Below are 24,298 nucleotides of genomic sequence, written 5' to 3'. Positions count from 1 at the left end.
AGTAAATAAATAAACCTAATTATCTCCCCCTACCAAAAGAAAAAAAATTAAAAAAAAAAAGAGGTAAAACACATTCCAAAGGTGAACAATTGATTGGCAGAAGTTTCTCCTTTCCATCACATTCTAGGCCCTGTAGCTTTGTTTCAGCTGAGGAAACCCACAGATCAGACACACTTGGATTATTCTTCCTAAGTGGCTGGGTTGGTGTTAGCGTTATTTGCCCAGTGTGTCTCCTGTTCCCTGTAGGTGACCGTCGCTGTTCACAGCACCGGCCATCGGCCGGAGGGAGACAGGAGAACAGGGGATCCTGGCCTGGCGGCTGAGTCCCCTGCTGTTTGTGAGGAAGGGCTGCTGCGTCATCTGAACGTGTCTGACTCCGGACCTGAGCTAGCTAAGGATACCTCTAGCTCCCACAGTCCAGCCTCTCGGCACATCTTCTTTGCACCCACTCTTAGTGTATTTACCCTTATTTTAGGTACATTTTTGACAAACTCATCTGGTTCTTTAAAACACAGATTAAATAGAAAGAGTTGTTTAGATCAACTGCAGACAGAAATGTGGGAGGTATTCTGGTTGGATGAAGAATCTATGTGACACTGTGTAGAGCTGAGTAGACTCAACTTCAGGACTATGTGAGACACTCAGTCCAAAGCACACAAGTAGTTACGGAAAGTGTGGGGACCAGACATTGACATACATTGTCAGGTAGACTCTTATAGGGTGCAAACAGAGGGTAGTTTTGTTTTAAGCCCACAGTTCTCACAGCTTTGTCTCAACGGAGTCACGTAATGTCTTGGAGACCTTTGATGTGGATAAATGAGGCAGCCTTGTTTCTGTTTCAAGTTCATTCTGGTGCAGTTCTGAAAGCTTATTTTATTGACAGCAAAATAACATAAACTCTGGTGAGAGTGTCCCTCAAAAAAAGTGGTCAGACTCAGAGCCATTTAGTGACATGTGGCCTCCAATGGTGTGATTGTTAAGTTTTTGTAGAGCTGACATAATAAATTACGACAATACAGGTGACTTAAAACAATTAATTTAACTTCTCAAAGTTCTGCAAGCTCTGAGGGAGAATCTGTTCCATGTCTGTCAGCTTTTGGTGATGAAGTCTGAGTAACTTGACTTAAGTTAGGCTTGCTTTTTCACTTCCTCCAATTTCTGTTACTAAGGACCTGAGAAAAGAAAATGTAAAATACAGTTGTGCTAAGTTGGGGCGAACCACAGGGTTAGAGGGCACAGCCTCCACACCAGACTGCCTCTGCTTCTGACCAGCCAGAGGTCTGAGAGTTTCCCAAAGCCGCCTGCAGCTTGGATAATTCATTGGAAGGACTCAGAAAACCCACTGGAAGCTGTTATGCTCACAGTTGTGGCTCATTACACAGAAAAGATACAGATTAAGAACAGCCAAAGGAAGAGACCCACAGGCAGCATCCAGGAGCACTGTGAACACAGAGCTTCCACCCTACGCCCTCAGCCCCTCCATGGGGTTAGGCCTCCTTGCTCTCCCGGCATCAGTGGGTGACGCTGTACACAAAGTACTGCCCAGCAGAGGCGCCCACCTGGCTTTGTGGTCACAGTTTTACTGGGGCTCCATGACACGGGTGTGGCTGATCAGAATTGCTCGCGTGGTTGATTTCAGTCTCCAAGTCTCCTGATCCCAAGGGACCCAAGGCCCCTACCCTCAGTCATGTGGTTAGTTTATGTGTTGCCTGGGACCCTACTCTAAAGGCTGTCAGCTGTGCCTAACCCCGCCTCAGATCCAGGGTTGCCAGCTACCGCCAGGTGTGCCATACATGACCTCCCAGAAGACGGGGAAAAAAGGCGAAATTCCTCACTACAAAGAGGTCACATAAACTTTAAAGTAGTCAACCAGTTTATTTCTGAGAAATAGGAAAAGAGCTTGAGTCCCATGAATTATTTCGCAATGTTGAGTGTGTTGTCTAGAGCACACTCATTTTGGTAAAATGCCCACATGTGAGGCTGGAAGATAACCTAGAGTCCAAGTTGGTTACAGAAATGATTGTCACTCAGTTTCTAAAAATTCTGGTCTCTGCTAATTTATCAGCTTTAATCTTTTGTCACTGTGAGCAAAACAGCTGAAAATATGCATGTTTTTCAATGTATCTCAGAATTTTCAGTTTATGTTCACTTGTCTTGATTATTCAAGTTAATTCTATAATTGTCCCTTACCTAGTAGGCTTTTAAAAATACATTATTTCAGTTTTCATTTTCCTCAAATATCTCTTGGAATCATTCAGTTTTGTCACGAAGTAGACGTACGTATGAATTATATTCCCTGGAGGTACAAAATCCATTTGATACCACAGTGCTGCTGTGTTCATTATTTTTAAAGAACTTTAACGTTGTTACAAGCCTTATCTGTGTATTTATCCGTTTGTTTCTCACTTTAGTGATTTGCTGTCAGCCACAGCGTTGCCAGAGTAGCTCGCAACAATGGTGATTAGGAAGACTGCTTTAATATTGGCATTTTTTTCTTGCAACAGATGAACGAACCAAATGCCTATGGAAACACGCCTCTTCATGTCGCCTGCTACAATGGGCAGGACGTTGTCGTGAATGAACTTATAGACTGTGGTGCTAACGTCAATCAGAAGAACGAGAAAGGGTTTACTCCTTTGCACTTTGCTGCTGCATCAACTCATGGAGCACTGTGTTTAGAGCTTCTAGTAGGCAATGGGGCTGATGTCAATATGAAGGTATGAGATAAAATCAGAATCCATATGCAGTGCTCAGGAGTTCACTGGAGTCAGTAGCGTATGCCCTTCAGCAATAAACAGCAATGAATCACTGATACACACGGATGAATCTTAAAAATACTATGCTGAGTGAAAGCCTTGCACCGGAATATATTCACTATTTCCATTTCTATAAGGTCTTAGAACAGACAAAATTCAACTTATATGAGGCTTCAGACGCTATAGTTGGATAAAAATCAAAAACGGAACAGTTGTTGCCTGTGGGAGGGGGGACTGGTGAAAAGGGGGCATAAGGGAACCTTCTGGTTGATGGTCACGTCCTGTCTTCTGCAGGCTTTGTGTTGTATAAATAAGCTTTAGTCAAAACTCATGAAGTGGTACATTTAAGATTTATGCGCTTCATTGCGTGTAAATTTTCCCTTAGAAGTTTACAAGCTGAATATGTATTGGTATTGAAGCCAGGTTAGTGATCTGCATACTAAAGTGTTTGGAGCTAACACGCAGTGGCATCCGCAGCTAACTGAAAAGCGTCACATAGTCAGGTGGGTAGGTGGCTGATGGGTGGAGAGGCTGATGTGTGAATTCTCGCTGCAGTGCAGTGGTGGTGGTAGAGAGTCTAGGTGGTAGGTACATGGCTGTTTACTGTGGGAGTCTTCCAACTTCTCTGTTTTGAAAGTTTTCACAATGGTAGAATCAATGTTTTATGTATAAGGAGTAGTTGCTTTCTGGGTCTTTGATCAGTCACTTCCAAGAGTGAGCATTTGGCTTTTAGAAATATGGAGAAATTCTGGAGCCAACATAAATGTACCTTCAGTGCTTAGTTCTTTGGGAACACACATGAAGCCACAGTGCTGAGCATAACTACTTTATAATGTGTAATCATCATTGTATATTTTCCAGGATGCTTTCACTGATTGCTTCTGTGTTAATTCAGTACTTCATTCTTTGAGCACTTGCCAGACTATATCTTGTGGTTTAAAGAAAACCACAAACAAAATTGAACCATTTGGGATTAATGAAAATATTTAAGCTTCAAGTGTTTCCAGCACTTTAATTACATAAAATGTCAGCTTCTTCGGTAGGTGTGGTGAGCCAGTGTCTGTCAGACTGGTCAAGAAGGGAGTCCAGTTCTCACTCTCTAACTTTAGAACATCCTTTAATGATGCCGCTGACCCACTCTGACAGCTGTGGTGGCGGAGGGCCCATCTATAATTAGGTCATTGCTCTTAATTCCCTGTCCCAGCTCAAGGACAGGACTTGTACGTATCAACCCATGGGAGGAGAGGGTGCGAGAGACCTGAAAGAACCCACTGCAGTTACAGTGCCTCTTTTAAGAATATACATTTAAAGCTTTCAGTCCTCAATCAAATCCCCTACTATAGTTTTATTTTTATAGTTTAAATAACTGCTAGAAGTTTACTGATAATTAGTTTAAACTACTTGTTTTGATTTGAAGGATTCCTGCTGTTGGGTAATCAATGCCCAGAAAAAATACCTAAAATCTTGTGGTGGGGGGGATTTTTCACTTATTTCCTCAAAGGCCTAGTAATAATTTTTAATGAAGGGCAGGCTATTTTAAAAATAAAAATTTTGAAATTACCTTAACATTCTTCAAATGAGAAGATGTCAACCAAATATTTTTAGTGTCTAGGAGATCTGTTTATAATAAAGTAGCTGTAGTTAAAATCATCTGTGCTAATATAAATATGAAGTGTCCTAGAGGAGGGGATGCTTACCTCTGTCATTAGCTATTTATTGCACATTTGTTAGTTTATATGGTGCTGTCTTTAAAAGGTAAAAATTAGGCTTTCTGTTTATTTTATATAGTACCATTTAGGTAGAAATATTTACTACAATTTGATAATTAATCTCTTGGTTCATACGTCATTGCCTACATAGTTGACTCTAGTACCTTTGGTTATTTTTAAGTGTGTATTTTCTTTTGAAATGTAGGAAAGAGAATCAATTCTGCAAGAGGCTCACCTAGCATGCTCAGACCTGTGGTCCTATTCCAAGTTACTTCCTTAATGATTTAGAAAATTCAGTGGTGGATTTTACGAGGGAATTTTTTTAGCAAAGCAGTCAAGATGTGGTGGTTAAGTAGATTTGAAGGCAACAGGCTATGACGATGGTTTAAAAATAGATTTCATGGAAGTTGCTTTGATCTTGTCTGAGGACATAAGACATCCTGCTAATTGTAATTGTCTGATTATCTTACTGCCAAGTTCATTGAAACACATTTCCCATCTTGTTAATAATTTTTAAGGTAACTTCCAACTCTAAAATTATATAAAAATTGTTGGTAGCTGTGAGTTTTTGGCCAATAAGAATGTATATTCATTCAAGAAGACATCTTTATTACTGACCCCTGCATTTTGTTTATTTGTCACATCGGTGCTTATCAAATTGTTGCTTGCCTGAGGAGCTAAGGCTTTGACATTTGCCTGGTATTATAAAAATAGTTCTGTTTGCTGACCCTCATGTTCTCCTGATTATCAAGTCACCTTTCTCCATCTCTTCTTCCATCCCATTCTCCATATTGATGTTCCTGTCCTTGATCAACTTGTGATGACTAGAAATTGGAAGGAAATTTAGGTGTGTGATTATTCAGTTTATAAGTTTTAAATTGGTTGTCCTGCGTAGAGTTAAAATGAATGGTTTTTAAAAAGCAGTGTAAGTCTGGTTTTCATAACCTTGCTTAGCATGAACCCCACAGCATTGGTTGTATCACTTGCATAAAAACCTTTTCCCAGCTCACCCTCTACTTTAAATTTTGGTCAGATAAACAGAATACCCCAAATACTTCTTTCCTTTGTGATGGTCACATGTATGATTTGATTAACAAAACAATTTCAGGGAAGAAAAGACTTTTACCTAACTCAAAATAAAAGATGCCACCTAACTCAGGCATTGTTTTTCTTCAGATCTGGAATTCCTTTCGAGTTTCAGAATTTCTACGTTTACATGCACACGTACAATCTGGTTTATTATTATAAGTAATTTGAGAAAATAGCTAACTATTTATTACAAATAATTGTAAACAAAATAATATATAAAGTTTTTAAAGTGAATTATAGTGGCTGAAATTAATTCTAACATTCGCTTTTCCTTGGTCAAGGAGGGATTCAGCTTTTCTCACAACAAAGGAATTGTAGCAATGTGACATGTTTGCAGCTTGGGAAGCACATCTGGGCTGTACCACTCCCAGTTCTGTGACCTTGGGTGGAATCATCGAATGCCATTCTGCTTCCGTTCCCCCACCTGTGAAATAAGAATGATATGATTACACCATACCCACCAGTCAGAGCCTTTTTTATTGAGTTTTTTTGTATATTTGTGCTTTATGGTACACACAGTAAAAAGTTAACTCATAATTTTGGACAGCTGTTTTACCGCCAGAGGCTTCAGTTAAACTTAATGCTTGAGGAGTACTTTTTACACAAAATAGAGTTGCAAAAGGATATTCAAAATAAAACCAGTGAATACATGTTACAGATCTAAGAAGGTATTTTAATCTCTTGCTTGTTTATTTCAGAGCAAAGATGGGAAAACCCCACTGCACATGACTGCCCTCCACGGTAGATTCTCCAGATCCCAAACCATTATCCAGAGTGGTAAAAAGTATTTCTGTGTGTTTTTTTCTTAAATGTAGTAAAAGCATCCACAAAATGAATGGTACTGAGGAATTGTCATAGTGGTGTATACATTTTTTACATTTAGTATCAGGGCTCATGGAAATCAGACAATAAAAAATTTAAGATACCATGTACTTGCATCTTTTGAAATTATGTTCCTTTTTATTTTTGTTTCCCCTAGATTGTAAATAATAATTTCTCTAGCAGTTAGTGTTGAGTTTTTTAAAAGCATTGCTAGGTAGGAAACTCTGCCTTTCCACTACAGTTTGTATTATATGTTAAAACTCGGTTGCATTTCTTTCTCCCCTTTTGAATCTTTCAGCTCTTTTTAGGATTTTTATTCATTTCCTGAACTTGTATTCTTTTGCATTTGAATTAGTACTAGGCAAGCTAAATTTTTAAATAAAAAGAACTTTTAGGTACGTTACTTTAAAGCATCATTTCACAGGCCATGTTCCAAGGAACTGTTTGTTAGTAGCCCTCGGGATAATATTTGTTCTGATTTTGCAGGGAAAAGGTAGGGATAGGCTCATGATCCAGTAGTTCATGCAGCACTGCGTGCAGTCTTCTCTGTAACGTGTAGAGTGCAACATTAAAGCTGGGAAAGTCTTGCTCTAGAGAAATGTGTTTAATTTTGTTTTAATGCTATGGTTTCCAAACACAGGGACCCCAGAAGCCTGTTGTCATTCCTAAATCTGTTAAAATCTTATGCTCAGTCCACTAAATTGCTTTAAGTATAAAATCTGTAACCCCAGTGCCTGACCCAATTAAATGTGCTTGCATGAAATCTGTAGTTCAGTTGCTGTATCCATCAGTTTGTGCCTTGACTAATGTTTTATATTACTTTGCATGTGATAGATGTGCCTTGATCTTTTCCTAGTCCTATGTCTGACAGTCCGCCCTTTGCTGCAGGCGCTGTGATCGACTGTGAGGATAAGAACGGAAACACCCCTTTGCACATAGCAGCGAGGTACGGCCATGAGCTGCTCATCAACACGCTTATTACAAGTGGTGCTGACACTGCAAAGTAAGTGCTTCCCCGGGCGCTGATGCCGTGGTGGGGGAACACGCCGGGTGGGACACACGCTTTTCTAGACGCCTCAAGTGAAGATGTGGGTTTTGTCCTCAGTGTAGTATTCGCTACTTGAGCTTTTTCCCCTTTCTATTGGCTATGTGGTAAAACAAAATGTTTAATACAATTTCATTGGGTAAGCCATCATAGGGTATTTTCATATTTTTTATCCCAGTTCTTTCTAGATTTTAAGTAATATAAGTTTCCATGTAAGATTTTGTTTAAAGGATGGATTCTCTTGCATGCTCTACAGGCATAAACACCCTACTTAAATTGATGTTTATCATTCTTATGTATGTTTCTATATTTTTATTACATTTTTATATACTCATAAACATGTTTTTAATCATATTTTAAAGTTTCTGTAAGTGGTATGCTGCTGTATACTTTTTTGCAACTTTTCTTTACATGTACATGAAGTTGTTGATTTAGCCACTTAGATGTAAATTTGGGCTTTTTTCTCATCTCTATAAGTTACTGTAATTCATTCGTCTTATAAAATTTAATTATAGTTTAAAGATTTCACAATTTATTCATCCTTCTTATTTGCAAACACAGGTTGCTTCCAGTTTTCTACCATCACAGGAATTACTGCAGTGAACACTGCCCTGTGGCAGTGATTCTCAGAGGAGGGGTGGGGAGAATAGATTCTGCTCCCCAGGCAAACGTCTAGATGTTCTTGGTCATCATCCTCTGGGCAGGAGGGTGTCACTGTCGGCCTGTGTGGGTACAGCCCAGGGGCACGTCCTGCATGCACAGGAGAGGCCCCCACATCCACAACAACAGTAGTGCTGAGGCTGAAAGACCGTCCCCAGAGAGGGAGATTGCTGGATAAGCTAAGCTGTTTCCTGGTAATTTATGTGGTGGTTGTGTTTGTCTTCAGGCGTGGCATACATGGAATGTTCCCCCTCCATTTGGCAGCCTTAAGTGGTTTCTCAGATTGCTGTAGGAAACTTCTTTCTTCTGGTGAGTAGAACCTTCACAGACAGATTACCCCTTTTTCCTCCGCAAACTCCCCCTCCCCATTTTAATACAGTCTCTTTACTGTGCTATTCCAAAATTACATACAGATATGTCCAAGTATGGATCCTTTATTAACCCATCTTAGAAGATGTTGAGTCCTTTCATTTTCAGGTTGAATTTTCTCTTTGGCTCTGGGGGGGATCTCATTTTTCCAGCAGTCTCCTCCCTCTCAGCTAGGGAGTGGGATATGGGCTGTTCCCATAGCCGCCGCTTTACGTCTTGACGCAGACTATCTTCATGGGCATCTTTCCTTTTTAAGAGCTGATAGCCATTTAGGTTTGTGAAATTATTTATGCCATATCTAACTAGGGTTTTAAAATGCTACACACATTCATAGTGAGTTTGAAACAAAACAGGATCAATAGGTTTCTATAAATATTACTAAAAACTACGATCCTTATTAAATGCATAGAATTACTAAATACATAATTAATTTTAAATAATATTCTATTTCCCAAAGTGTTAGGAAAGTTAAGCAGATTTTATTATATTAATACTCATGATTGATGGGAGAATTATGGGGAAGTTTCAGTGAAAAATTAACATTGTGACACAGACACTTGTGAGTTTTTCTTAATGACATCTTTCAAGTGAGGTAATTGTGTTTCAAGTGTTTTAAGTGTATGTGTGTTCACAAGTAATCACATGCCCATTTATCTAAGAGAGAATTCTAAAAATCTTTCCTCAGCGTTAGTAATAATCTACAGGTAACGAAGTATGTATGGCTCTCAAAAAAAAACAGTTTTATTAAGATATAATTCACATGCCATATAATTCACCCATTTTTTTGTCAGTGTTTTTAGTATATTCAAAGAGATGTGTGACTATCACAGTGGATTTTAGAACAATTTAATCTCCCCCCCAACAAAAGAAACCTCATATGTAGTCAGTCCTCATTCCCTCCCTCCCACAGCCATGAGCAGTCACTAACCTGCCTTCTATCTCTATAAATGTACCTATTCTGGACAGTTCATAGAAATGGAATCACCCAAGATGTGGTCTTTTGTAACTGATTTCTTAGAAATGTTCTCAAGGGTCATCTAGTCTCATAAACACATGTCAGTGCTTTATTTCTTTTTATGGCTAATAGTGTACCACTGTGTCCTCTGGCTTTCAAACAGTTACTCTAGCATTTGTCCTAAAACCCCTCAGTCCTTTAGTGGTAACTTTTTTGGGAAGCATTGTACACTATTAATCTATTTTCAGTAATTTTGTACCTATTTGTAATTCATAGTTTTGTTTGAGATGGGGGGGTATGATTTTTGACACTTGATGTAATATTCATTCTTGTAGGATTTGATATAGATACTCCAGATGATTTTGGCAGGACCTGTCTCCATGCAGCTGCAGCTGGAGGGTATGTTAACAAAATTTTTACCTTTTTAAAAAAGAGGGTAGCTAGTCATGGCAGTTTTCCTTTTATCTTGTTTCTCTCTATAACATAACAGAAGTGGTTCGGGAGAAGAAAGTTCAAAAATTGCTTTTTTCATCTTCTCCCAGCTTAATAGTAAGTTGTGAATCAGGGTGACAGGACAAACCTACAGCAGGGAACACTGCTTTCCCTGAGAAAGCCGATCCTGGGTGAGTGAAGACCTGTCCTCAGATGAGAGCATCCGGGCGGTGGGAGTGCTCTGGGGAGGACTCGTGCTCTTTGAGAAGGTGTTTGAGGCTTCGAGTCCGAATCTGAGGGAAAACTGTTGGTGGTCTATTCATATCTGGCCTCTACTCAGGACTGATATGCAGGAAGAGGAAAATTTGAGATTGAAAGATTTTGGACTAAATTTTAAATATTACTATTAGAAGAAACTAGGCAGTTGGTTTGAATGAACAGCAAATTTCATTTAAAACTCTTGGTCTCTGAAGCATGCTTTTGACCATTGAGATCCTAAATGTGTGATAAGTCATTTAATTCATAATGACTTATCAGAAGGACATTTGCAAGAATTTACTCCCAGTAATAATTCCTTAAAAATTCCTGGCGGTTTCAGAGGGCAGGTTTAGGCCAGTCTCCGTTGAAGAGATGGATTGTGAAAGTGTGGCCAGGTCCTCCTGTCTTCCAAGGTCACTGAAGAACCATCCAGTTAAAACCCAGCTCCCGTGTCACCCGCCCACAGAGTGAGAGACAGCAGAGAGCATGCACATCTGGTCACTTGGCAGTTAGAGTTTTCACTGTAACGTAGGATATTAGTGTTCAGGATCATACAGTGAAATTACAGAAACACCTTCATGTGTGCTGTGCCCTCTGAAGTTCTAACTACAGGTACACCTGAGTGAGCAGCTGTAGTGTAGACGGGGATGGGGAAGGCTGGCCTGGGCGTCATCTGTATTTTCAGGCTTGTTTGAGGTTTTTTTTTTCCCCAGTCCATTTTAATTTAATTCAGTATTAAAAATCGCTGACATTTAAACCGTTCAGTTTTAAGCATGTTGTTTGAAGTTTGATTTTAAAGGTTCCTAAAACCTCTTCAGGAACTTTTACAAATGTGAACTTCTTTTTAAACGGTGAAAACGTGACTCCTTTGTTAATTTCCTTCCACGTGCTAATGTAACTTAAAATCAAAGATAAGATGAATTTTAGTGTTCTTGTTCTTTTCTTTTTAACACCTTTAATATGGTTTGGTTCCTGTACAGTGAACTACACATATTTTAGATGTGCAGTTTGATGAATTTTGATACAAGTATCCACCAATGAAACCACCACCACAATCAAGATAATAGTGTTTTTATTCTTTATAAAATAAAAATCATAGTGTTTCATTCACTTTACTCTCGTTTGAAAATATGCCATTATGCTTATTTGAACCTCCCACTTTCATTATAAAATTACTGACAATCATGTCTTCTAACTATTTTTCCTGTATAGGAATTTGGAGTGCCTCAACCTTCTGCTGAATACTGGTGCAGACTTCAACAAAAAGGACAAATTTGGGAGGTAGGACGTGATGCAGTTCCTCTGTAGAGCCTAAATAACGTTATTTACTTAATGACTTAATTGACTTCTGAGAGTTAATTGAATAATTCTGTGTCCTTTGCACTGTGATGACGATTTGTTGAGAGGCCCAAATAAGTCATAACTTCTAAAAATTCATTCTCACCCACAGTCTTCTTCCAGCTGGGCCCCTGCCACAGCCCAGGGCACCAGCCCCAGCTTGACCTTGTGAGCACTTCTGCACCTCCTAATCCACCCCGCCCCCAGTCCGGCCGTGACAGTGCCGAGCCCGTGGTGCCTGTGCTCCCGCGGAGGACTCACAAGGCTGGGGACTCTCGCACTTCCCCATTCCCTCAGGGCCTTCTTTGTCAGAGATGCTGCTGCCTGAGTCTGGTTCCAGAGCACTAGGCAAAGGGTGGGGGCAGGTTCCAGATTTCTGTGTGCTTCCTTCTCCTGTCTCTAACTCCCCGCGCACCCTGACCGGGAGTGCAAGGGAGCACTGTGGATGGCGGGGCCCCTCTGTAGTCACTCAGCCTGTCCTCATGCTCAGGGTTCAGCCCGGGCCTCACTAGGACTGGCATCTGTGATGGCAGGACTGAACACCACCGGTGTCTGCTGAGCACCTGGTGTGGGGACTGACCCAGAGTCTGGTAGAGCCACTGAGGGAAGGCACTGAAGGCAGTGTGAGTTGGTTTGAAAAATGGAGGTGAGCACACTGTAGTGTGTGCAGAATTTGAATCAAATGTTGTACACGAGACTTATGTAATATCATAAACCAGTATTACCTCCATAAAAAAAGAAAATGAAAAATAGAGGTGGCAATGTGAGCAAAACTTTATGTGACCAGAGTTTGAGAACTGTATCAGAGCATGTGACAAGAAAGGGTGTGGTGTGTCGGGGTGAGGCGCGGGGGTGCAGATGTCACTAGTTACGTGCGGTCAGGAATCGGAAGCGCGTGTGGAAGAGAAGAAGCGCCGTCTGACCCCTCAGTGCTTTGAGCAACACACTGCCCTCGTAAGCCTGCTCGTCCGAGGAACAGATGACCCACAAAATCCAAAATCCCTTTGTTTGATTTTGGAATGCAGTATTTTTACAGCTAATTTATTTTTGTAAGCATATTCTAATCCAGCTTCTATTAATTGATTTGTAGTACTTGAACACAGGGCTTCTGAAGCCATTCTGTGTTCAGAAGCTTGAGAGTGAAGGCTAATGCATTTTCAAAAATACTATTGCTATACTCTGCTGTTATCCAGTGAAGCAAAATAGTGCTGTGCTGTCATTTCACCAGGCAAATGTTTTAGAAAAAAATTATGCCATGAAAACTCTAGACTTAAGTCTACCTTCACTTTTCTGTTGTCTTCTTCAATGAATAGTTATGGAATCATCACAGTTTTGTAATCTAAAGGCAAAAACTCCTAAATTCAGTAACATCGTTTCATTTCGGTAACTGGGAAGAAATCAGCTACAGATATTCAGTCTTGAGAAATTAAAACAGTACTCTAAGTCTTCTGCGTGGTGAACAGTCTTCAGAACGATGTGTTTTCTGTGTGGGAAGTCTGACGTTACCAGGGAGCTCTGCCATCGAGTTGATGTAACAGCATCGTTTCTAATGCTGCTTTTTCTTCCCCTTTATTCCTCTCCTGAGACCAGACAGAAGCTGCCGCCTCTGTATATGACACATTTTTATCAGTATAGGGGAAGCTTTGTTAAAAGACAGTGTTCAGGTTTCGGAGCAGAACATGAAGGATGTCTGTCATTCACTCAGACGACTGAAGTTGTTACCGCCTGGGCCCCAGGAAGGAATTAACTGTGTTTTTCTGTCTAATTTTGTGTTCTAAGAGGCTCCCTGCCATCTTCGTTTCCCCTCCTAGCTTTCTGTCCAGCCCTTGAAAGTCTTAGTATGAGGCAGAAGGCAATCCCAGGCTTGTTGTGAATACAGTATTTGTTGACTGGGTAGATCAGCTCTGCTCTTGTTTCCTAGTCTACATCCCTGACTTTTTTTTTTTTTTTTGTATTAACTTGGGCACGAAAGGTCTCCGCTGCACTATGCTGCTGCCAACTGCAATTACCAGTGCCTGTTTGCTCTTGTGGGGTCGGGAGCAAGCGTGAATGACCTTGATGAAAGAGGATGCACGCCCCTGCACTACGCAGCCACGTCAGACACAGACGGCAAGTGAGTGTCCCGTGAGGAGGGTGGGGGAGTATCATTTCTGGAGACCAGCGGCTTCCAAATGGACGCGATTTTCATAGCAATTTTATGTTTCTTTTTTGTGTTGTCTTTTCCTGAGTCTCTACTGTGGAAAGTAAGTTGGTTTCATAAACTCTTCTAACCATGGTTATCACTACCTATTTCTACTCAGCAGCCTGCCTTAGGAACTCATCAGGTAGAAGACAGATCGTGGTCCCTTCTCGTCCTCCCTGGGAAAAGCACATCTCTGTCACCTCTGTGCTTTCACCCTCCGACTTGTCAGAGGCGGCAGTCCTGAGAGTATCACAGGGGAAGGGAGAGCGATACAGGGACGGGGCCTTCAGAAGATTGGGCAGAGGTGGGATACCAGTGTCCTTCAGAGACGGAGAGTTCGTATTTCCAAGGGATGCTAGTAAATTGGTATCCAAATAAGGGGTAATTGAACTGGCAGAATCCAGCACATAGTTGGTACGCAGTATGGCTGAAATAAGCAAATTAGGTAATAGAGTAAGTAAATGTGGCCGAGAATGAATAAAAACAAAAGAATGAGAAATTTTTAAATTCTCTCATAATTAATATTTTACCTGGAGTTGATCAGACCCATTGATGGTGCTTTACTGTGCATTGCCCTCTCGGAAGAAAACGATCTCCGTGGAGACAGAGCAGAGCTTCAGCGTCTGGGCCAGTGAGGAGCACAAGGGCCCTCAGGAAAAGCAGATGATGGTTTCTGGGGAACAATTGTAGAAAACAGACCTCAAGGAGGCTGCATTTAGCCTAGAACTATTTCTTTGGTTTTTAATTTTACTTTTTTACCCTCAAAATAAAAAGCATAATTTGATGGTACTGTTCACCAATATTAATTTATTATAAATTCTGTAACTCATTTCAAATCCATTTCTGTAAGTAACACTGTTATGTTGGATTTATGACTGAAATCCTCATCTTGAGATTGCTGATAACATGTACTGTCAGCCCTTGGAATCTGCTGGTTTTGTATCTGCAGATTTGGAGGGTTGGCTGTGTTACTGCAGGGCTCTGTCCTTGTACTGCGCCGTTTTTTTATAAGGGACTCGGAGGTCTGCAGTCTTTGGTACCCGTGGGCTCTCAGATATCCCCCTTGCATACTGAGGGATGACTGTTTTCTGTTTAATACAATTTATTGTATTAAACTTTATACAATTTCATATACACCAGAATACTTAGATATAGATAGATTTTGGGAGAAGTTAAATTATTTGAAGTATGTTTTTGAATAGTAGAGGTTTAAAGAAAATCTGTGATAAAGACTTTGTGAATTAGAAAACATTTTGTAAACTTGGGTAAGTAGATTATCCTCTGATTTATAAATTTCATAATTTTAGGATTTGATTTATAGGTTTTCTTAAAATAGGCTATACCTAAAATTACTACTACCACCAGATAGTCCGTTACCACCTTTCCAAGACATTTGGGTGTTGCTCAGCAAGGTCTCCATAAACCCCACCGAGGTGATATGCACACACATGCACAAAGAAATCTCCCCGTGTCCTCCTGCCTTAGGTAATTACATGAAACCTGAATTCTTAACGCTAAACAAAAGAATATCAATATGCAACCCATAATGTTTGAGTCTGCGGTTTTATTTTAAGCCAGTCTTTTTCTTTAGAAGTATATGTAGTACGAAAGTGAATTAAATTATTCGTTTTCTTATGTAATATAAACTGTTTTGAGCAGTAGACTAGACATACTTATTATTTAAATACTTAGTTCTCAGTATCTGCACAGGCAGCCTGGTGTACAAGGAAGAACATGGCTTTGAGATCCAAAAGACCCAGTTTAAATCTCGGGGTCCTCACATTATACGCCTTTGAGCCTGAGCAAGTAATTGTTAAGCAAAAGCTTCTTTATCTGTAAAATTAGAATGAAACCTACTTTTTAGACTGGCGGGAGGTGGTTGACTGAGATCATGGGTATAAAAGAATCTAGCACTATTTCTTGGAACCTCTTTCTTATCTTTAAAGTGTCAGAATCCCAGAGGTCTTGTCTAATGCCATCACTTATTGACTTAATGATTGGTTCCCTAGGAAACTTCTGGAAGCTGGAAGCCACCATAACCATTGTAGGATACCAAAGGCATCCTTTCAGTACGTGATTGTTTGAGGACTAAATAGTAGAATTAAAGAGTCGGTTTATTTTTGTAAACTCAAAGGATTTAATTCCCAGGCATAGCTTGGATAATAAGAGAATCTGGAATAATTAAGTCATACTTTTGCCAAAGCAAGACTGAAATATTTTCTAAAAGAAGAAACAGATTCTCCATAGCTTCAAAGGGCTGGTACCCAGTGATGTGTGTTGGTTTGTTTTTTATTTATTTGTGGTGGTTTTGTTTTTAGGGTTATTTTTTTAATGACTGATAATGTCCTGTCAGCATCCCCAGGGAAAGTTGCATTCTTTTTGGAGTGTTTGACATTCTGCCATTGGTTTCCTGCTGTTCATAAGTGACATAAGTAATTAGAGCTCTCCTCTGCCTTGTGTCCCTCTGTCCTTATTTTTGGCAAATATAGGAAAAATACATGAAATCTTTCCTGACTCGTTCTGCTCGTTCTGCTAGTCACCCATCATCCTGGTGCCTCATTCTCTGTAGACAGTCATGACTCAGCAGTCAAGTATATGGTTGCTATCCCAAGAGAAATGTAGCAAATGTATGAAATATTATTGAATAAATTTCCTTTTGCCTTTTGAAGAGAAGAGGGCTGGCTTTGAGCACGACAGAGACTCTGCCCCATTTCTGTGTGGTGTGTAGCAGAAGAGAAGGCTGGGGTGGGTTTTCCTGGTTCTGTATGAGGAAGAAGTCCTCCTGGTGGTGCCTTCCCTTCTGCAATAATCACCATTAACACGTGTATTTTGACACATGTGTAACTCACCCTGTGTCCCTCCCAGTGTAATCGGAGGCACAGGGCTGGTGTGTGTCTGTCCACAGCCTTTTCTGTGTTCACATAGTCGTATATAAATGTGTCCATGAATGTAAAGATGTGTTCCACTGAGATGCGCTTTTATGAAGATGGTTGGCATTCTTCACAAAAAATGCATTCTTATTTTGACTTCCAGTAGCATTGTTTATTTTCCTGTTTTTAACTTCATATAACTGGAATCATACAGTTTTTTGTTTAGAACTTTTATAATCCTTAGATTTATTCCTCAGTACTGGATATTTTTGGCAGTAAGCCAGAATAAATGTCTAACTTCATTGTGAAATTGCAAAATACATTTGATGTTCATATACGACTTTTTGTTAAGCAGCCTTGTTAAACCCGTCTCGTGTATGTGTGTAAGACACCTTTGGATTTGATAGCAGCTCTGCCACTTGTGGTGGGACCTTGGGCAGGTCACTTAACCTCTGTGCACACTTCATTTGTGAACTGGGAATAGCAGTCTGACTTCACTCCCGTGGCTGAATGAGGTACAGGATATCTGAATTGCTTAGAACAACGCTTGGCATGTTGTAAGCAGAGTTAGGAGGGCCTCTGGTGACCATGGTCCTTCTTCAGGGCACTGACCGGTCATGGGACACATGGGTTTGAGTCGGTCTGCACTTGCACCAGAGAAGGTGGTCACAGTTCCTGGGCGGTAGGGGAAGAGGAGAGGTTTAAGTAGTGTGAAAGTCACCCTGATTTAAATTATAGGTCTAATTGGTTTGGGGATACTTAATTTGTTTAACAAATGAAGAAAACCAAATATTTAACAGTAAGTATGGTTTATCACTCAGATATTTAGCAATACATACTCCTCTAGATTTTTGCCTATGTAAGTTTATTTTAGGGGGAGGAGAGAGATTATAGAGACATTATCTTTGTTTCTTAATTTTCCGAGTTTTATAAAAATGAGCATTTGTGAACTTACAATGAAAAGGAAAAAAAAATTGGATTGACTCTGCCCCCTCCACCGTATTTGCAAATTAAAACTGAGGTCCAGATTTTCAAGATGAAGCAATTCTGTGATTCAGTATTTTATGTGCACCCCCTCTCACTCCCTAACCCCTGGGCTGGAGCATTTGGTCGCATGGAAAGACCACTAGATGAACAGAAGGCCTGAGGTCTTGTCCTTGCTTTACCGTATTCCAGCCAACAGATTGTGAGCAAGTCATTTAATATCCTGAATCTCAGTGATTTTTTTTTCATTTGTTAAAGATAATGCTCACAAAGTCATTAGGAAAATTCATACTGCTTAGCAAGATCCAAAAGGTGTGCCTGTAGAAGTAATTCTGTAATGTAAATCGGCTCTCAGTCTTTGTCTTGTTACAGGAGACCAGTCATCTAGTAATGTGAATGTAAATGGTTAAATTATTTTAGACCGTCTGATGCTGTGTCCTTGTGGCTGGTCGCTGTGTTTGCGGCTTGCTCTCCCACTTCGGAAAGTAAACATGAACTTACCTAGCTTGTTTTGCTTTCCTTAAATAAATCGTTTTTTCAGTACTCATATATCAGCAAGTTATCTTAAAATAGTTTGTTCCACTGATAGAATCTGTCTTGCATTCCAGCCTCAGTAAGGAGAGCTGTTTCCGTTTTATCATTCACATCAAGGGAAGTTGATTAAAGATAAAAAGATAAGCCCTTGGCTGAACTGTTTGTGGCTGTGAGGCAAAGAGCCTGTCCTCCCAGCCCAGCCCAGGGAGCATTGACCTCAGAGCCGGGCACCCAGGATGCTGTATACAACAGGCTCTGTACACTGCTGCACACTTCTGAAGTGCTTTTTGAGCTAGGCTGGGGACACTGGAAACACCAGTCTTGTTCCTTTAGAGTCACATTTGAGTGGTGGTGTTTTATCATGGTGGCACCCAGTTCATCATGTTTGCCTATGTTTTCTTCTAAGAGGTTTATAGTATCTTGTCTTACATTTAAGTCTTTAAGCCATTTTGAGTTTTATTTTTGTGTGTGGTGTGAGGGAGTGGTTTAACTTCATTGATTTACATGCGGCTGTCCAGTTTTCCCAACACCACTTGCAGAAGAGACTGCTTTTCTCCATTGTATATTCTTGCCTCGTTTGTTGAAGACAGTTTATCATGTTTAACTAATGATTTTAGCTTTGTATAAATATCAAAATCCTGCTCAAAAGGGTGAACATTTGCTACCACTGAGGATATCATAATAAATGTAGATTCTATAAGTAATTTCTAGGAGATCTAAAGGATTTTAAACCAGGTCAGCATTAAAGAAATAAGGGTGGGCATTGAAGAGTGGTCCTTATATATGTGATGGAATTACTGAGATCAGTGCTCAGAGTTCCTTCCACTTGTTTTTATGTAACTTGCGTATGCGTCTGGAAACTCGACAAGGAGCATGTGATTATGGATTCCCCCTGCCCCTCCCCCGCCCGGTAGTAGAGTTTGTGTTCAGTTAGATGTATTGCAGCATTAGAGAATTATCACTGAGTAATCGTGGATTTGGAATGTGAACATGATGGCTTTCAGATTATTTAGTTGAATTCCTACCCCCATCTATCAGATGAATAAACAGAAACCATTTCACCATAAACATGGAAGGATTTGCCTAAGATCACTGGTATCAGACTAACTCTAGAGATAAATCTTTTAATTTCTAATTCAATACTTTTTCTTGCTACAGTAACAATGAAGTTTGTCAAAATTATAACAAATTGTGAACCTTATTGACCTTTTACAATGTGGAAGTGTGTCTCCCACGGGAGGCTCTGTCTTGTTCCCTGCACACCACTGCGCACTGTCCACACACTCTGTCCTCTGCTTCACAAGCATTGCATCTGACCTTGGCTTCCTGAGATTTCTACATCCTTCCTTGAGCTTCCTAATGAGATCCCATACTTCCTATGTGTTCTAGGTGGATTGGATGCTCCCCCGACCAGGAGGGCAATCCTGTCAAACATTGTCTCAGTGCAGTAGGTGGTGTCAGAGAGTGACCCGGTCCACAACAGCCTTCGGGTGGTCTGAGCTGCTGATGGACCTGGAGGGGTCCACTTGAAATAAAGAAGATTCTCTCCTGCGCATTTCCCATTTGTTTATGATAACTTACTGTTAGTGTTATTTAAATGGCAAACTTACGTAGTATGGCTATATTTATGATTTTTTACATTACTCACGTGTAAGAAAATGACCAGTCTTTAGTTTGTCTCTGTTTTCATCATTGGTTAAAATGCAGGATTTATAATTCTAAGTATGTGTTGCTGTAATAGGTGCCTGGAATACTTACTAAGAAACGACGCAAATCCAGGGATCCGGGACAAGCAGGGGTACAACGCGGTCCACTACTCAGCCGCTTACGGCCACCGCCTGTGTCTTCAGCTGGTGAGGCTGTTGGGTTCCTGCGGGGGGTGGCGGGGGGCCAGGAGGGGGTTCTGCGCTGACGGTGTAGGAAAGTGAGAACAAGGAAGCAGGAAACAGATGCCATTGCTTTTCAACTTGTTTAGAATCCCCGTACCTCCTAAATTCATATGTGCCTCATTAAGTTTTCTCTCATTCCCTTTTTCACAAGGAGAGGAGAGAGGAGAAGGTGAGCTCCCTGGGGAGCACTGCTGGGCCCTTCCCTTAGAGGCCCTGTGCCCATGCAGCATTACCTCCCTGGCCGCTTTATGTTCTCCAGAAGGGTCTGAAGAGCTGTAACTTTGTCGTGTGGGAGACATAAACGTCCCTGTGAGGGGAAGGGTCCCCCTGTGTATTTGGAGCCCTGAAAGGCCGCATCTTTTAGCAGTCTCTCCTGACAAGGGAGACCCATCTTCTGCCAAGGAACTTTTTATTTCAGTTGTGGTCTCATTCTTGAAAATACACCATTCACCCCACTTTGCCAAACCAAAGGAAACTAAAAGACATGTTCAGTCAGTCTCAAGTGTGTAGCAGATGCTTCAAGTTGGAGATTTCTTCATTTTGACTTAATTATATTAACATTGTGTCCCTTCAAGGGGAAATAAAACTCAAGGAGAGTGGGTATAAAAGCTAGAAAAAGGAGGTTGACATAGTCAATATAGCATTTAGAATCCTGCTACAGAAATAAGGTTAGGTTATTGTGGTATCTTTAGACTAAAATCTTAGGCCCACGTATATAGATTTGTGGTCTATTATATTGTATGATTGTTTATTTGAAAGACTTAATTTTTGGAGGCAAAGGAGACAGAAGTTGAGAAGAGTTTAACAAGGCTCTATAACTAGAGACATGCAGTTAACATTTCTCCCTTTACTGTGCACGAACACTTCCTCATCTAAATTTTCTTTAAATTTTGTTTCAGATTGCAAGTGAAACTCCTCTAGACGTAGTAAGTATTAGTCAGTGTCCCCCCACAATTCAGGGTATCGTCGTTACTTACTTGCTCTCCCTGGAGCTGAAGCCTGCTTTATACGTGCCTGGGGACAAGGTAGTGACGGGGAGGGAGGTTCTGACCTGGTGGTCGCGAAATCACGTCCCCCGTAGACTCTGAGTTTATAGCCCTCCCTCAGAGCTCTCCGTCTGTGATCTTACCACACTTTGGGATCATCTGTTCTACAAGCTTGCTGAGTTTAGTTTTCATAATACAAAGGTCTGGGATTTGTAAATTCATATTCAGGTATCAATTTATACCCTAAAATGAACTTGAACTTGGGGGAGGGGGCCAGGGAATTAACTGCTCTGGCGTCTAAAAGTATCATTTCTGACATTTTCTCTCTCAGTTAATGGAAACCTCTGGCACAGACATGCTGAATGACTCAGACAATAGAGCAACAATAAGCCCTTTGCACTTGGCCGTGAGTACTGCCTTCACAGCCAGCGTGATGGCTGCTTCCTGAAAATGTCTCCTGCCTATTTGTGGTGACTCACCCTAATGCCCAGAACTTTGGGTCCTTATAATGATGATCATAGAATTAAAACTGTAAGACCGTTCTTAATTCAGAGAATTCTTCCATGTACTTTTGTTTTATTTAAAAAAAAAAAAAGGTCTTTGAGCTTCCCCTGCTCTCAGGAGAGACGGTGCCTGTGCTGTGAATTTTAAAATGACCTGCCCGAGCAGAGTGGCTTCTGACTTCTTAAGCAGATGATAAAAGAACTATAATTTCTGTGGTATTTCTACAACTTTGCTTACTTTGTGACTTTGCGGTGCTGACGATGTGTGTGCGTGCTGGTTCTTCATTGCTTGTGGGATAGGATTTAGCTTCATCATCTCCAGTGACCCTTCCAGCTTAAGATGCCTCTGGACCCCTCCCTTTAATGCCCGTCGTGAGAGGAGATGGTTTGAAGAGGGTGTGACAGCTCTCTAAGTTAAATGTGGGAAGGAGTTACCTCAGGAAGTTTCAAGCAGAGCCCAGTCCAGTTCTTCCTGTGCTGAAAGAAGAATTTATTTTTGAAACAAAGCATGTTGTAAGGGGGCGGGGGGCACTTTGAGAATCAGGAAAATTTGTGAGCCCTCTGATTTGAAGTCTAGCAAGACGCCTGTAAGGGTCTGTACTGCAGTCACCATGGATCATTGCGAGTTCAGGACCCACTGCAGTTCTGCTCACGTGCCCTGCGATCTTCATCTTAATGTGCTCCTGGCATCCTTTCTAACACTGCCCCGTGTGCATGGAATTTTCTGCTTTGTCTTGCTGCCACTTCCTCCCCAGCCACACTTCCTGTAACTGAGGAGGCGTGATGAAGGGTCCCGCTCCCTTGCCCTGTGGGTTGTTGGAAGTGCTGTCTCCTCTCCATACTCACATGAGGGCGCGGAGTGGGAAGCCGCGGTCACTGGGAGAGGCCGGGAGGGCTCTGAGCAAATGACGCGGCGCTTCCTCTGCTTCGTCTTCTCCGTCACCTCACAATCAGGAGCGCTGTGGCTTCTCCAGCATTTACTCGGGCCAGACTGTGCGCTTGGCCGCGTTTTGGTTACATTAACTCAAACCTTTAGCTTTGTGAACTAGTTGTTTGCTCCCTGGCTGCTGTGAACAGTGCTGCTGTGGACACAGGCGTGCTCAGTAGTGTTGTTAAGCTGAAGGAAACCGTTTCGTGATTCCATCGCTGGGCTCAGTGAACTGTCGGCACGCCACCACGTGGGCACTTTGAATCGATCCCTAGGGGTTTTCGGAAATTACTTGAAGTGACTTTTTCCTTCCAAACTCTCCCAGCCCAACTGGCTGGAGGCCTGAGGACACTGGGCAAGGTTCCCGCCCTCTCACAGCCCTCCTCTCCGCCTGTCACAGCTGTCCCCCAGAGGGGAGGCCCCAGGGACAGATCATCCTAGCTCTAGTCATCTTGTTCCCCCTCTTTCTTGTTATGCTGTCTTCTGCGTGACTCTCACAGGTCATGTTTAGACGCACAGCGTTGTTGACCTGATCTGAGGAACTGGGTTAGAGGTGCCCCCGGTCACCCAGCCTTGCAGGGAGGCACAGAACAGTCTGCGCTCAGTAGGCCCCGGAGCAGCTCCCCCACTACCAGACTCCTGCTGGCTTCCCCCAGGGGGCGCTATACAGGCCCTGATGCCGTGTGGGGCCCTCTTTCTAGCTGAGTGTCTTTTTTTCAGATTAGAAGCCGGTGACATTTAGGTCAAATATGGTTGATTTTTATGTTTTTCGGTTCCTGGTGACAAGTTCACCTGCAATAACTTACAGTTTGCCTGTAGGTGCTGAGTGGCAGGTCTGAGTGTATCAGAAAACCGCTGTGAAAGTCTCTTGGCTGAGGGAGTGGCCAGAGTGAGCTAGGGAAGCCGTTCCTTTCCCGCCAGAGCTGGGTCTTGCTGTTCCTTATGTCCCACGCAGCACCCAGTCCAGTGAGAACAGACGTTCAGTTGACGTGCTGGCTTCTGAGATGAATTATCTGGAAAGTCCCTTTATCAGGCTGTAAAGAAGTGGGTGTCAGTCGGGTTTCAGGCAAACCTTCAAATCTTCCTGCTCTTGTTGCACAAAGTGGACGGTGCCTGGCACACGGCAGTTATTCACACAGGGCTCAATCTAAATATTTGTGTGTGAAAAGAAATGTTTATTTTAAGATATAGCATGTTATGGGATGGGGTAGTCATTTTAATTTGAGAAATTAGAAGACTTGGGTACTGGCTTAACTTCAGTTGCCAGCTGTCTCTGTGATTTGAGCAGAGTAAAATTTGTGTGTACACACACACAGACACACACACATATGGAGCTGAGTGGGAAATGAACTGTGATTAAGAACACGGACTTTGGAATCTTAGAATGAAGGCTTTAATTGAATCCAGGTCGCACATCCATTGACTGTCTGCCATGAACCAGACACTGTGTACTCACAAAAAGACCTCCTGTCATCTGAACCGTTACTACTTGCAGAACACCCATTCCCTAATGCCATAGCCTACTGTTGGATTATTAGAAAAACTTATAGTTAACTTTCTTAATTATCAGTGTAGAAGTTGTAGATTATCTCAGGTACAGTGACATGAAGACAAGCTTGCTTACTGCTCCCTTTATGTTTCCTAGGGTATCAGGGGAAGTCAGTCTGATCGTGTATGTTTTTCATTTATGTTTGTATTTGGCCCCAGGCCTATCACGGTCACCACCAAGCCCTGGAAGTGTTGGTGCAGTCTCTGTTAGATCTGGACGTGAGAAACAGCAGTGGAAGAACGCCCTTGGACCTCGCAGCATTTAAGGGACACGTGGAATGTGTGGATGTCCTCATCAATCAGGGAGCCTCGATCTTAGTGAAAGACTACATTCTGAAGCGAACACCTATCCATGCGGCCGGTATGTCAGATGCTGTGCGTGATTCTGTTTACCACTTTCCACCTCATTCTTTTCTCTTTCAGTTTCTGGTATATTACACC

At 41.6% G+C, this 24,298-nt stretch overlaps 1 protein-coding gene across 16 annotated transcripts in view; it reads left to right on the top strand.

Annotated features, from left to right (window-relative positions):
* Window positions 1–24,298, top strand: part of ANKRD28 (ankyrin repeat domain 28) — a 154,931-nt gene that overhangs the window by 116,282 nt on the left and 14,351 nt on the right. For 15 of the 16 annotated variants that reach the window (XM_072944646.1, XM_072944217.1, XM_072944179.1 and 12 more), the window contains 11 exons: window positions 2,505–2,717; window positions 6,253–6,331; window positions 7,265–7,379; window positions 8,308–8,390; window positions 9,741–9,804; window positions 11,308–11,376; window positions 13,406–13,546; window positions 19,745–19,856; window positions 20,792–20,818; window positions 21,210–21,284; window positions 24,017–24,218. In XM_072944646.1, the coding sequence (XP_072800747.1) occupies window positions 2,505–2,717; window positions 6,253–6,331; window positions 7,265–7,379; window positions 8,308–8,390; window positions 9,741–9,804; window positions 11,308–11,376; window positions 13,406–13,546; window positions 19,745–19,856; window positions 20,792–20,818; window positions 21,210–21,284; window positions 24,017–24,218 (1,180 nt within the window). Of the gene's footprint in view, window positions 1–2,504; window positions 2,718–6,252; window positions 6,332–7,264; window positions 7,384–8,307; window positions 8,391–9,740; window positions 9,805–11,307; window positions 11,377–13,405; window positions 13,547–19,744; window positions 19,857–20,791; window positions 20,819–21,209; window positions 21,285–24,016; window positions 24,219–24,298 lie in introns of those variants that run through there. The other variant, XM_072944660.1, reaches the window with a different exon arrangement.

This window comes from Vicugna pacos, chromosome 1 (genome assembly GCF_048564905.1).
Source record: "Vicugna pacos chromosome 1, VicPac4, whole genome shotgun sequence".
Taxonomy (NCBI): Eukaryota; Metazoa; Chordata; class Mammalia; order Artiodactyla; family Camelidae; genus Vicugna; species Vicugna pacos.
The sequence above is the reverse complement of the archived record's forward strand: the minus strand, read 5'-3'. Positions and strand labels throughout refer to the sequence as shown.